The sequence below is a fragment of the Carcharhinus amblyrhynchos genome, chromosome 10, assembly GCF_965287045.1.
Source record: "Carcharhinus amblyrhynchos chromosome 10, sCarAmb.v2.hapA, whole genome shotgun sequence".
Lineage (NCBI taxonomy): Eukaryota > Metazoa > Chordata > Chondrichthyes > Carcharhiniformes > Carcharhinidae > Carcharhinus > Carcharhinus amblyrhynchos.
Window position 1 is genome coordinate 104,958,243 of NC_137333.1, and position 13,793 is coordinate 104,972,035.

The window sequence follows — 13,793 nt, forward strand, 5'->3', positions numbered from 1 at the left end:
TGTGACTCCCTTATTCAACTGACCCAGTAGTTTAACATCATGGCTGGGTAAGATTTTAGAATCCAAAACTCTGAGAAAAAGATCAACTTGGTGAGAACTGAATTAAAGAAAGCCAGTAGAGTGAACGCACAGGTAAAGGAGGCAGTAAAGAGGTATGTTGGCCTTCATAGCAAGAGGATTTGAGTACAGGGATAAGGATGTTTTGCAACAATTGTATAGGGCTTTGGTGAACATAGAACATAGAACATAGAACATTACAGCGCGGAACAGGCCCTTCGGCCCACAATGTTGCGCCGACCAGTCTTATTTTTAAAAAAAAACATTGACCCACTAATCTAAACCACTCCTTTTTCGTCCATAAACCTATCCACGGATCTCTTAAACGCCCCCAAACTAGGCGCATTTACAACTGCAGCAGGCAGGGCATTCCAGTCCCTCACCACCCTCTGGGTAAAGAACCTGCCCCTGACATCCGTCCTATAACTACCCCCCCTTAATTTAAAGCCATGCCCCCTCGTGCTAGATTTCTCCATCCGAGGAAACAGGCTATCACCATCCACCCTATCTAAACCTCTAATCATCTTATATGTTTCTATAAGATCCCCTCTTAGCCGCCTTCTTTCCAGTGAAAACAACCCCAAATCCCTCAGTCTCTCCTCATAGGACCTCCCCTGCATACCAGGCAACATCCTGGTAAACCTCCTCTGCACCCTCTCCAAAGCCTCCACATCCTTCCTGTAATGTGGGGACCAGAACTGCACACAGTACTCCAAGTGCGGCCGCACCAGAGTTGTGTACAGTTGCAACATGACGCTGCGACTCCTAAATTCAATCCCCCTACCAATAAACGCCAAGACACCGTATGCCTTCTTAACAACCTTATCTACTTGATTCCCAACTTTCAGGGATCTATGTACACATACACCTAGATCCCTCTGCTCCTCCACTCTATTCAAAGTCCTCCCGTTAGCCCTATACTCAACACATCTGTTATTCCTACCGAAATGGATTACCTCACACTTCTCCGCATTAAACTCCATCCGCCACCTCGCGGCCCAGCTCTGCAACCTGTCCAAGTCACCCTGCAAACTTCGACACCCTTCCTCACAATCTACCACACCTCCGACTTTGGTGTCATCAGCAAACTTACTAATCCACCCAACTATACCCTCATCCAGATCATTAATAAAGATTACGAACAGCAGTGGCCCCAAAACAGATCCCTGAGGCACACCACTCGTAACCGAACTCCATGATGAATAATTACCATCAACCACCACCCTCTGTCTCCTATCTGCTAACCAATTCCTGATCCAAGTACCTAAAGTTGTGAGGTCTCCTATCTGCTAACCAATTCCTGATCCAAGTACCTCAAGTTGTGAGGTCAGAACTTGAGTATCGTGTGTCATTTTGGTGTCCTTATCTGAGGAAGGACGTCCTTCCTATAGAGGGAGCGCAGTGAAGGTTTACCAGGCTGATTCCTGGGATGGCAGCTCTGTCATATGAGGAGAGATTAAGTCAGTTAGGGTTATATTCACTGGAGTTTAGAAGAGTGAGAGGTGATCTCATAGATACTTAGAGAATTCTAATGAGGTTAGACAGGGTAGATTCAGAAAGAATGTTCCCAATGGTGGGGGAAGTCCAGAACTAGGGGTCACAGTTTGAGGATAAGGGGTAAACCTTTTAGAACTGAGGTGAGGAGAAATTTCTTCACCCAGAGGGTGGGGAATGTGTGGAATTCACTCCCACAGAAAGTAGTTGAGGCCAAAACATTGTCTGATTTCAAGAAGGAATTAGATATCGCTCTTGGGGCTAAAGGGATCGAGGGATATGGGAGGAAGGGGGGATCAGGATATTGAATTTGATGATCAGCCATGATCATAGTGAATGCATAGCAGGCTCAAAGGGCCAAATGGCCTCCTCCCACTTCTAGTTTCTAGGTTTCTGTTTGTAAAAGGCAGATTGAATTGACCAACCTAATTGAATTTTTTGATGAAGTGTTGTCTTGTTGCAATTGGTGTGGCCACACCTGGAATATTGTACGCAGGTTTGGTCTCCTTATCTGAGGAAGAATGTTCTTCCCATAGAGAGACTACAGCGAGGTTTACCAGGCTGAGTCCAGGGACGGCAGCACTAACCTATGAGGAGAGGTTGAGTTGATTAGGATTGTATTTGCTGGAGTTTGAGGGTGGGCTCAGAGAAACATATAAAATTCTAACAGGACTGGACAGGGGAGATGCAGGGAGGATGGTGGGGGGAGTCCAGAACCAGGGGTCACAGCCTGAGGATTCGGGATAGACTATTTAGGACGGAGATAAGGAGACATTTCTTCACCCAGTGAGCCTGTGGAATTCATTCCCACAGGAAGCAGTAGGCCAAAACATTGACACAAAGAAGATCAAATGATATCCGGGGGGGCGGGGGGGGGGGGGGGGTAGTGGGATCAGGCTATTGAGTTGGATAAAGGCAAAATATTGAGGACACTGGAGTCTGAAACAAAAACACAAAATGCTGGAAAATCTCGGCAGGTCTGACAGCATCTGTGGAGAGAGAATAGAGGCAATGTTCGGAGTCTGGACACCCCTTCGTCAGCACTGAGCTGGACAATCAGACATAGTCATAACAGATGGCACAGCAGGTTCGAAGGGCCAAATGGCCTCCTCCTGCTCCTATTTTCTATGACTCTAACCCAACAATGAAACTAAAATTACTCATCCCTGGAACCATCCTGGTGAATCTCCTGTGCAGCCTCGCAAGGACCCTCAGATCCATCCTGAACTGGCCTCCCTCTCTCTGTGCCATGAATCACTCCATGATTCTTGCCAAATGGCTGAAATAACTCAAGTTTCAGCTCTTGACGTGTATCTTGCCTCTCCCTCAGGACATTCTCATCATATACATTCTTTTTCCAAGACATCCGAAGCATTCTTCATTAATGCCATGTTTCTGTTGCGTGCAGTCGGGTCTCCACAGCCGCACAGAACTGCTGACCAGACAGAGTGCTTCAGCAAACATTTCCTCATGCTCAGCGTATTCTCTTTGTTGGTGAATGAATCAAATTCAATTTGTCTCCACCATCTCCTGTTCCCCCATCCCCCCCCACCCCGAGTAACTGTAACTTTCTCGTGGTTAGAATATGGAACTGGTGACCACATGGATAACTGAAAACTGAGAGAGGCAAGGGAGGAAATTGCTGGGGCCTTGGGAGGAATCTTTGCCAATGACCAATGTTGTTCCTTTGTTTAAGAAGGGTAGCAAGAATAATCCAGGTAATTACAGGCTGGTGATCCTTACGTCAGTGGTAGGGAAATTATTAGAGAGGATTCTCTGAGACAGGATTTATTCCCACTTGGAAATAAGTGGACATATTAATGAGAGGCAACATGGTTTTGTGAAGGGGAGGTCGTGACTCACTAACTTGATTGAGTTTTTTGAGGAAGTGACAAAGATGATTGATGAGGGTAGGGCAGTGGATGTTGTCTACGTGGACTTCAGTAAGGCCTTTGACAAGGTCCCTCATGGCAGACTGGTACAGAAGGTGAAGTCGCATGGGGATCAGAGGTGAGCTGGCAAGGTGGATACAAAACTGGCTCGGTCACAGAGACATAAGAACATAAGAAATAGGAGCAGGAGTAGGCCAACTAGCCCTTCGAGCCTGCCCCGCCATTCAATAAGATCATGGCTGATCTGTCGTGTCTCAGTTCCACATTCCCGCCCTCTCCCCATAATCCTTAATCCCCTCTCTTATCAAAAACCCATCAACCCGCGTCTTAAAAATATTTAGCGAGGCAGCCTCCACCACTTCAACGGGCAGAGAATTCCAGAGATTCACCACCCTATGAGTGAAGAAGTTCCTCCTCAACTCCGTTCTAAACCGCCCCCCCTTTATCTTGAGGCTGTGCCCCCTAGTCCTACTAACCTTTCTGAGTGGGAAGAGTCTCTCCACCTCTATCCTATCCATCCCATTCATCATCTTATACGTCTCAATGAGATCTCCCCTCATTCTTCTAAACTCCAACGAGTACAAACCCAGTTTATTCAGCCTCTCCTCATAGCCAACGCCCTCCATACCAGACAACATCCTGGTAAATCTTTTCTGTACCCTCTCCAAAGCCTCCACATCCTTCTGGTCGAGTGGCGACCAGAATTGAACACTATATTCCAAGTGCGGCCTAACTAAGGTTCTATAAAGCTGCAAAATCACCTGTCAATTTTTAAACTCAGTGCCCCAGCCGATGAAGGCAAGCATGTCGAATGCCTTCTTGACTACCTTCTCTACCTGCGTTTTCACTTTCAGTGACCTGTGTACCTGTACACCCAGATCCCTCTGCCTATCAATACTCCTAAGGGTTCTGCCATTTACTGTATATTTCCTATCTGTATTAGACCTTCCAAAATGCATTACTTCACATTTGTCCGGATTAAACTCCATCTGCCATCTCTCCAACCGATCTATATCCTGCTGTATCCTCTGATGGTCCTCATCGCTATCCGCAAATCCACTAACGTTTGTGTCGTCCACCAATTTGCTGATCAAACCAATTACATTTTCCTTCAAATCATTTATATATACTACAAACAGCAAAGTTCCCAGCACTGATCCCTGAGGAACACCACTTATCACAGCCCTCCATTCAGAAACACACCCTTCCACGGCAAGTGTGAGGTGGTCCACTTTGGTAGGAATAATGGTAGGAAGGACTATTACTTACGTGGCGAAAAACTGCAGCAGGCGACGGTGCAGAGGGACCTCGGGGTCCTTGTGCATGAGTCGCAAAAACCCAGCTTGCAGGTGCAGCAGGTGGTCAGGAAGGCAAATGGGATGCTGGCCTTCATAGCGAGGGGGATTGAATATAAAAGTAGGGAGGTCTTGCTGCAGCTGTATAGGGCATTGGTGAGGCCGCAGCTGGAGTACTGTGTGCAGTTTTGGGCGCCGCACTTACGCAAGGATATTTTAGCCTTGGAGGGAGTGCAGAGGAGGTTTACTAGGCTGATGCCGGAGTTGAGGGGGTTGAGCTAGATGGCCGACTCCTGCTCCTGTTTCTTATGTTCTTATGTTCTCACAAGAATGACGAAGATTGAGGGAAGGCCTGACAGAAGTCTACAAGATTATGAGGGACTTTTACAGAGTGGATAGTCAGAAGCTTTTCCCCAGGGCAGAAGAGTCAATTACTAAGGGGGCACAGGTTTAAGGTGCGAGGGACAAGGTTTAAAGGAGATGTATGAGGCAGATTTTTTACAGAGAGAGTAGTGGGTGCCTGGAACTCATTGCCAGGAGAGGCAGTGGAAGCGGGTCTGGTAGTGAGTTTTAAGGGGTGTCTGGACAAATCCATGAATGGGATGGGAATAGAGGGATATGGTCCCCAGAAGGGTAGGGGGTTTTAGTTCAGTCGGGCAGCATGGTCAGTACAGGCTTGGAGGGCCGAAGGGCCTGTTCCTGTGCTGTAATTTTCTTTGTTTTTTTATGGGATGGTTCAAATGAGCAACAATCAAAGGGGAAACTGGATTCTCAAACGTGCGACAGGGGACTGTGTCAATGGGGGAGATGAAGTGGGAGGAAGTTTGAGTGAGGGCCAGACAGATCCACTCAATCAAAGACACAAGAAATCAAAAGCTTCAAGTTTTTAGGTGTCCAGATCACCGACAACCCATCCCGGACCCCCCCATGCCAATATTATATTTAAGAAAGTCCCACCAACGCCTCTACTTTCTCAGAAGACTAAGGAAATTTGGCATGTCCGCTACACCAACTTTTACGGATGCACCATAGAAAGCATTCTTTCTGGTTGTATCACAGCTTGGTCTGGGCTCCTGCTCTGCCCAAGAACGCAAGGAACTACAAAAGGTCGTGAATGTAGCCCAGTCCGTCACTCAAACCAGCCTCGCATCCATTGACTCTGTCTACACTTCCTGCTGCAAAGCAGCCAGCATAATTAAGGAGCCCACACACCCCGGATATTTTCTCTTCCATCTTTGGGAAAAAGATACAAAAGTCTGATGTCACATACTGACCAACTCAAGACTCAAGAACAGCTTCTTCCCTGCTGCTGTCAGACTTTTGAATGGACTTATCTTACATTAAGTTGATCTTTCTCTACACCCTAGCTATGACTGTAACACTACATTCTGCACTCTCTCCTTTCCTTCTCTATGAACAGTATGCTTTGTCTGTATAGCAAGAAACAATACTTTTCACTGTATGTTAATACATGTGATAATGTGATAAATACTAAATCAATAAGAGATAAAGCTAGACCTGCTAAATATTTCTAGCACTCTCTGTAATTATTCCAGACAGTATAAGCACAGTTCACTCAGCCTTCGGACTTTCCCAGGGACCGACCTTCCCCGCACCAACTCCAATGCCAGTATGTTCTAAAATGTGGAGACCAAAACTGCAGACAATATTCCAGATGTGGTCTCACTGAAAACCCTGTACAACGATAGCAAAACATCATTATTCCTGTACTCCAATCCCTCCCAGTGGGAGGCCAGAAAATGACCTTCCTGACAGTGGTTAGAACTGCTGCCTCACAGCACCAGGGACCTGGGTTCAATTCCCAGCTTGGGTCACTGTCTGTGTGCACGTTCTCCCCGTATCTGCATGGGTTTCCTCCAGGTAAATACAATCCGGCACTATTCGATGGGAGCACCCTAGCATTTTTCAACACGGACAGTAATGGCTCAAATCGAAGGCCCTGCTTCTCGGGTGGCTACAAGTGGACAATAAACTGCCAACCTTGCCAATGATGCCCTCGTTCTGGTTTCAGAAATTGCATGAAATCTGTCTGACCTCAAACCTGCCTAAAACAAACACCAGGACATTAAAGTTTAAAGTTTTACAGTTTAAAGTTTATTTATTATTGTCACAAGTAGGCTTACATTAACACTGCAATGAAGGGCAGCACGGTGGCACAGTGGTTAGCACTGCTGCCTCACAGCACCAGGGACCTGGGTTCGATTCCCAGCTCGGGTCACTGCCTGTGCGGCGTTTGCGCGTTCTCCTCGTGCCTGCGTGGGTTTCCTCCGGGTGCTCCGGTTTCTTCCCACAGTCCGAAAGACGTGCTGGTTAGGGTGCATTGATCCGAACAGGCACCGGACTGTGGCAACTAGTCGAACTTCACAATAACTTCATTGAAGTGTTAACGTAAGCTTTACTTGTGACTAATAAATAAACTTTTTTTTTTAAAAAATCCCCTCGTCGCCACACTCCGGTGCCTGTTCGGGTACACGGAGGGAGAATTCAGCGTGGCCAACGCAAATAGTTCCGATGATCTTGGTGAGGTTATATAACCTGCAAATGCCCAGCGCAGTAAATAAATCTGATGACTGCTGCAATAACAATTTGACACGAAGGTTGGAAAATGTTTCAATGTTCTGAGGAATGCGCACTGTCAGTCACAGTGTGGTCACAGATTCAGGCCTGTGGTTCATGGCACCCTGGCGCAGCCTGTTTCCAGAAACTAACCTCAGGCTCTGTACTGCCCACTTCTCAAAAAAACCACTGCTCGACTTAGACAAGCACAGACTCCTGTGTTGTGTTGCACCGTGCTGTACAAAATGGTCCGTTGCTCGCAATTCTTTCCCGTGCCGTTACAGAATCCCCACGGTGCAGAAGGAGGCCACTCGGCCCATTGAGTCTGCACCAACCACGATCCCACCCAGGCCCTATCCCCACAACTTCACACATTTACCCTGCTGGTCCCCCCCGTTGACACTAAGGGGCAATTTAACACAGCCAAGAAATCCAATCTTTGGACATTGGTGGTCCAGAGAAGGTCCTGAATTTCTATAGCACCTTTCACAGCCTGAGAGCAGCACCTCACAGCCAATGAGATCAAAGAGCAGCACAGGACGGTACTGCACAGGAACAGGCCTTTTGGCCCTCCAAACCTGCACCCATCATGACACCTGCCTAAATTAAAACTGTACGCACTTACTATTCATGTATTCATCTAGATGCCCCTAATTGCTGCTATCATACCTGCTCCTATCACGTCCCCAGGCAGCGCGTTCCAGACACTCACCACCCCCTCTGTAAAAAAACTTGCCTCGCACATCACCTCTAAACTTTTCCCCTCGCACCTTAAACCCATTGGCATTTGGATGAACGGCTGTTACACTGATCAAAGACATAGGGAAAGTCACCATTGCCCCAGAGGATCATAAGCTGCTCTCTCTCCCTTTGAGGGGGACATCTGACTGAGCGGTGATTTCATAAAATCCTTACCGTACAAAAGGAGGCCATTTGGCCCATCAAGCATGCACTGACAACTCACACAAGCCCTAAATCACCCTGCTAATTGAAAGAATGGGTGGCACGGTAGCACAGTGGTTAGCACTGCTGCTTCACAGCTCCAGGGACCTGGGTTCGATTCCCGGCTTGGGTCACTGTCTGAGTGGAGTTTGCACATTCTCCCCGTGTCTGCATGGGTTTCCTCCGGGTGCTCCGGTTTCCTCCCACAGTCCAGAGATTAGTGGGTTAGGTTAATTACATAAGAAGATAAGAAATAGGAGCAGGAGTAGGCCATCTAGCCCTTCGAGCCTGCCCCGCCATTCAATAAGATCATGGCTGATCTGATAGTGGATCAGTTCCACTTTCCTGCTTTCTCCCCATAATCCTTAATCCCCCTGTCTATCAAAAACCTATCTACCCGTGACTTAAATATATTTAGCGAGGCAGCCTCCACCACTTCAATGGGCAGAGAATTCCAGAGATTCACCACTCTTTGAGTGAAGAAGTTCCTCCTCAACTCCGATCTAAACTGCCCCCCCCTTATCTTAAGGCTGTGCCCTCTAGTCCTGTTATCCTTTCTAAGTGGGAAGAATCTCTCTACCTCTACCCTATCCATCCCCTTCATTATCTTATACGTCTCTATAAAATCCCCCCTCATCCTTCTAAACTCCAACAAGTACAGACCCAGTCTATTCAATCTCTCTTCACAGTCCAACCCCCTCATCTCCGGTATCAGCCTAGTGAACCTTCTCTGCACTCCCTCCAAGGCCAAAATATCCTTTCACAAATGCGGGGACCAAAACTGCACACAGTACTCCAGCTGCGGCCTCACCAGTGCCCTGTACAGTTGCAGCAAGACCTCCCTGCTTTTATATTCTATCCCCCTCGCTACAAAGGCCAACATTCCATTCGCCTTCTTGATCACCTGCTGCACCAGGCCTAGAAAGGACTGGGGAAGAAACAGGATCACCCGGAGGAAATCCCCACAGACACGGGGAGAATGCGCAGACCCCACACAGACAGTGACCCAAGCCAGGAATCAAACCCATGTCCCTGGTGCTGTGAGGCAGCAGTGCTAACCACTGTGCCACCGTGCCAACCCTTAATCTGTCACTACACCTCAGGCCTTTACTATATTCCTTATACACGTATGACTGTGCGGCCAAATTCTCCTCCAACTCGATTTTCAAGTTTGCTGTCAACACCACCATCGTGGGTCGGATCTCAAGCAATGATGAGACAGAGCACAGGAGTGAGATAGAGAATCTGGTGAGCTGGTGCAGGGCCAATAATCTCTCCCTCAATGTCAACAAAACAAAGGAGATAGTCAGTGACTCCAGGAAGCATAAAAGAGGGCAAGCCCCCTCTACATCAACAAATTGGAAGTGGTCGAAAGCTTCAAATTTCTAGGTGTCCAGACCGCCAACAACTTGTCCTGGTCCCCTCACACCGACATTATAGTTAAGAAAGCCCAACAACGCCTCTACTTTCTCAGGAAGCTAAGGAAATTTGACATGTCCACTATGAATCTCACCAACATTTACAGATGCACCACAGAAACCATTCTTTCTGGTTGTATCACAGCTTGGTATGGCTCCTGCTCTGTCAAAGACTGCAGGAAAATACAAAAGGTCATGAACAAAGCCCAGTCCATCACTCAAACTAGCCTCCCATCTGGCTCTGTCTACACTTCCCACTTCCTCATCAAAACAGCCAGCATAATCAAGGACCCTACGCACCTGGACATACTCTCTTCCACTTTCTTTCACAGTAAGTTTACTGCAGTATTAATGTAAGCCCTACTTGTGACTAATGAATAAATAAACTTTCCTTTGAGAAATATGTATAGGAGTCTTAGGTCACGTACCAACCGACTCAAGGACAGTTTCTTCCCTGCTGTTGTCAGATTTTTGATCCGGCCTACCTTATATTAAGTTGACCTTTCTCTACACTCTAGCTGTGACTGTAACACTACATTCTGCACTCTGTCCTTTCCTTCTCTACGCATGGTATGCTTTGTCTGTATAGCACGCAAGAAATAATAATACTTTTCACTGTATACTCATACATGTGACAATAATAAAGCAAATCAAATCAAATCAAATCAAGGATTGTGAAGCAAATTACTGCAGATAAGAACATAAGAAATAGGAGCAGGAGTAGGCCATCCAGCCCTTCGAGCCTGCCCCGCCATTCAATAAGATCATGGCTGATCTGAAGTGGATCAGTTCCACTTTCCCGCTTTCTCCCCATAACCCTTAATTCCCTTGTCTATCAGAAACCTATCTACCCATGACTTAAATATATTTAGCGAGGTAGCCTCCACCACTTCAACGGGCAGAGAATTCCAGAGATTCACCACCCTTTGAGTGCAGAAGTTCTTCCTCAACTCCGATCTAAACTGCCCCCCCCTTATCTTGAGGCTGTGCCCTCTAGTTCTGCTATCCTTTCTAAGTGGGAAGAATCTCTCTACCTCTACCCTATCCATCCCTTTCATTATCTTATACGTCTCTATAAGACACCCCCTCATCCTTCTAAACTCCAACGAGTACAGACCCAGTCTATTTAGTCTCTCTTCATAATCCAACCCCCTCATCTCCGGTATCAGCCTAGTGAACCTCCTCTGCACTCCCTCCAAGGCCAATATATCCTTCCTCAAGTGCGGCAACCAAAACTGCACACAGTACTCCAGCTGCGGCCTCACCAGTACCCTGTACAGTTGCAGCAAGACCTCCCTACTTTTATATTCTATCCCCCTCGCTATAAAGGCCAGCATCCCATTTGCCTTCCTGATCACCTGCTGCACCTGCAGACTGGGTTTTTGCAAATTCGTGCACAAGGACCCCCAGGTCCCTCTGCACTGTAGCATGCTGCAGCTTTTCGCCCTTTAAACAATAATCCCTCCTATTATTATGTCTGCCACAGTGGGTAACCTGGATGCTGGAATCTGAAACCAAAAGAGAAAATGCTGGAAAATCTCAGCAGGTCTGGCAGCATCTGTAAGGAGAGAAAAGAGATGACGTTTCAAGTTCAGCTGTCTGAACTTGACAGAGATCTGCTGAAATTTTCCAGCATTTTCTCTTTTGGTCAAAAGTTGAGAAGGCATGAATAATTTCAGCTGGTACAGGAATTGAACCCAAGCTAATGGCTTTTCTCTGCATCATAATATTCTAATATTGCAAACATGACAGCCAATTTGCACATGGGAAACAGGAATGCAATGAGACCAGAAAGTCTGGTTTTGTGATGTTAGTTGGGGGATAAATATTTTGACGAGGGGATTACCCACTGAGATACAGCAGACGAGGCAATGGGGGCACCATCGCCTGCAACCGTTCAGGAAGGCTGCTCACCATCACCTTTTAAAGGGGAACTGGGGACGGGCAATAAATTCTGGCCTTGCCCACAGCCCGAGAAAGACTGGGGGGCGGGAATAACAGGTCAAATAGCAACACCAAATAAAAGACTCAGACTAACAAAACTTTAACAGCAAGGGGGTGTCAAAGGGATTTGATTGTTGTTGTTTAGCACAAGACGTGACGAATGCAAAACTGCGAGGAGGTGGTGGGGGGGGGGTGTGCTGGATTAGGGGCAGCCAGCCTGAGGTTAAAATAAAGCAGACTTATAGCGATCGCTAAGGGGTTAAAAAGTTGCTGAGGGTGGTGGTATTAAGCGAGGGGCCTGGGAGTGTGGGTCAGGGGCAAGACAAAGGGTTATAGCGGTGTGCTCACAGGAGAGGATGAGACCCTCGAAGTGCAGTTTCTGGTGCCGGTCGCGGTGCTGGAGCTGGAGAATGATGTGCCTTCTCCAGGGGCGCTGGGCGCTGGGAGACGCCATGGCTGAAAGTGACAAGAGAAATTGGCAACAGCGAGATTGTTACAGTGCGGCTGACGTCACCGCGCCAGGGAATCCCCGACCCAGGAACTGCCTGGGCAAGGCAGACCCAGGGCAAGAACCACCACCCCCCCAACAGCCCCTCAAACTACACCGGAGACCCTCAACACACATCCCAACACACAGCTGAGCCCGTGGGGAGGGGGACAGGCCCGGTTTGGAGAGCGCCGCACATTAAAAATCCGCCCAGGCTGGTTTGTTCTCCCATTCGCTGCTGGAAATCGAAAGTTGGAGGGCTTTAACCCTTTGCCGTTCTTGGCAAAATTTCCTCCAGCAAGTATTCTCCTCCACCGCACACGTTCCCCTACCCCAGGTGACACCTCCAGGTGACACCAGATGTCTGGGGTAAAAGATTGGATGAAGTCTCCCCCCCCCCCCCCCCAACACACACAAAAGGAGCAAGAGCTCCAGTTATAATTTGCTCTGAAGGGTTTTTGTGGGTTCTGGGGATCTCATTGAAACTTAGAAAATGCTAACAGGGTTAGACAGAGTGGATTCAGAAAGAAAAACGGAGGCAATTCTCGCACTGCGACCCCCAATCTTCGAGTGGGTCAGACTGGGAGGTGCGCATCAGAGAATCTCTACACTGCAGCAGGAGGCCTTTTGGCCCATCGAGTCTGCACCGACTGCTATCCCACCCAGACCCTATCCCCGTAACCCCATGCATTTGCCCTAACCGGCAGGAAAAGAAGTATGTCATTTGGATCTTTTTTTAATGTAGTTTAAATCTGATTTCAATGTCATTATCGAGAATTTGCCAGATTGAATCTCCCATCCCGTCAGGAATACTTCATTCCGGCAGGGTTTAGAGTAACTCCCCACATTCAGGGAATAGCGGAGTCAGGTGATGGAGGTGCCCCCTGGGCATGGGCACCCTGGCAGTGCCAGTCTGTGCCCCCAGACTCTGCCCAAGGGGCAAAGTGTCCGTGCCCAGGGGGCACTTTGGCACCTCCCACTGGGCATCGGGAAGTGCCAAGGGGGCAGGGCCTACTGTGGGCAGGGTCTCGGGATGTTCGGTGGGGGTGGGGGTGGTCCCACTGCCACTCTGCAAGGGGATCAGTCTGGGATGGAAGGAGGGCGGCGATTGGGGCGGGCCAGGGTTGGGGGGGGGGGAGTGGTCTGCCGACAGAGGAGCCTGCCTCCCGGAGGGGGAGGTCTGACCCTGGGGTTGGGGCGGAGGGGGAGGGTTCAGTGGGAGGGGCTGCAGGGGTGAGAAGGGTGGGGGGAATCGTCACTGCTGCGGGGGGTGGGCTGGAAATCAGGGCACTCCAGGACGGTGGGGGTTGGGGGGAGGGGGTGGTCAGAGTTGGCCCGGGAATTGTTGCGGGGGCCGTGATAGGGCCATGTGGGGGAGGGGAGGGATTGGAGGGGCAGCACTGCGGGGGTCCCGGGCTGACCAGTGATTGAACTGGGGAGTCTGACAGATCGGAGGCACTGCGCATGTGCAGAGTTCCAGAACTGTCGACTCTGGTGCGAATAGGCCCTGTCACCACCCCACTCCAATTCCAATCCGGATGCAGCCCGCTGGATGTGGCCCGCGGGCCATAGTTTGGAGACCCCTGATCTAAAGGGATCAAGAGATGTGGGAAGAAGGGGGGATCAGGATATCGGATTCAAGGAAAGCCACGATTAAGATGAATGGCGGAGCAGTAGCTTGAAGGGC

At 48.7% G+C, this 13,793-nt stretch overlaps 1 protein-coding gene across 1 annotated transcript in view; it reads right to left on the reverse strand.

The window, feature by feature from the left end:
* LOC145349238 (autophagy-related protein 16-1-like) overlaps positions 1-12,085 on the reverse strand; it is an 84,958-nt gene extending 72,873 nt beyond the window's left edge. Inside the window, exon 1 of the mRNA XM_080197711.1 lies at positions 11,968-12,085. Within this exon, the coding sequence (XP_080053837.1) occupies positions 11,968-12,073 (106 nt within the window). The 5' untranslated portion in view covers positions 12,074-12,085. The remainder of the gene's footprint in view (positions 1-11,967) is intronic.
* Positions 12,086-13,793: the final 1,708 nt, after the last annotated feature.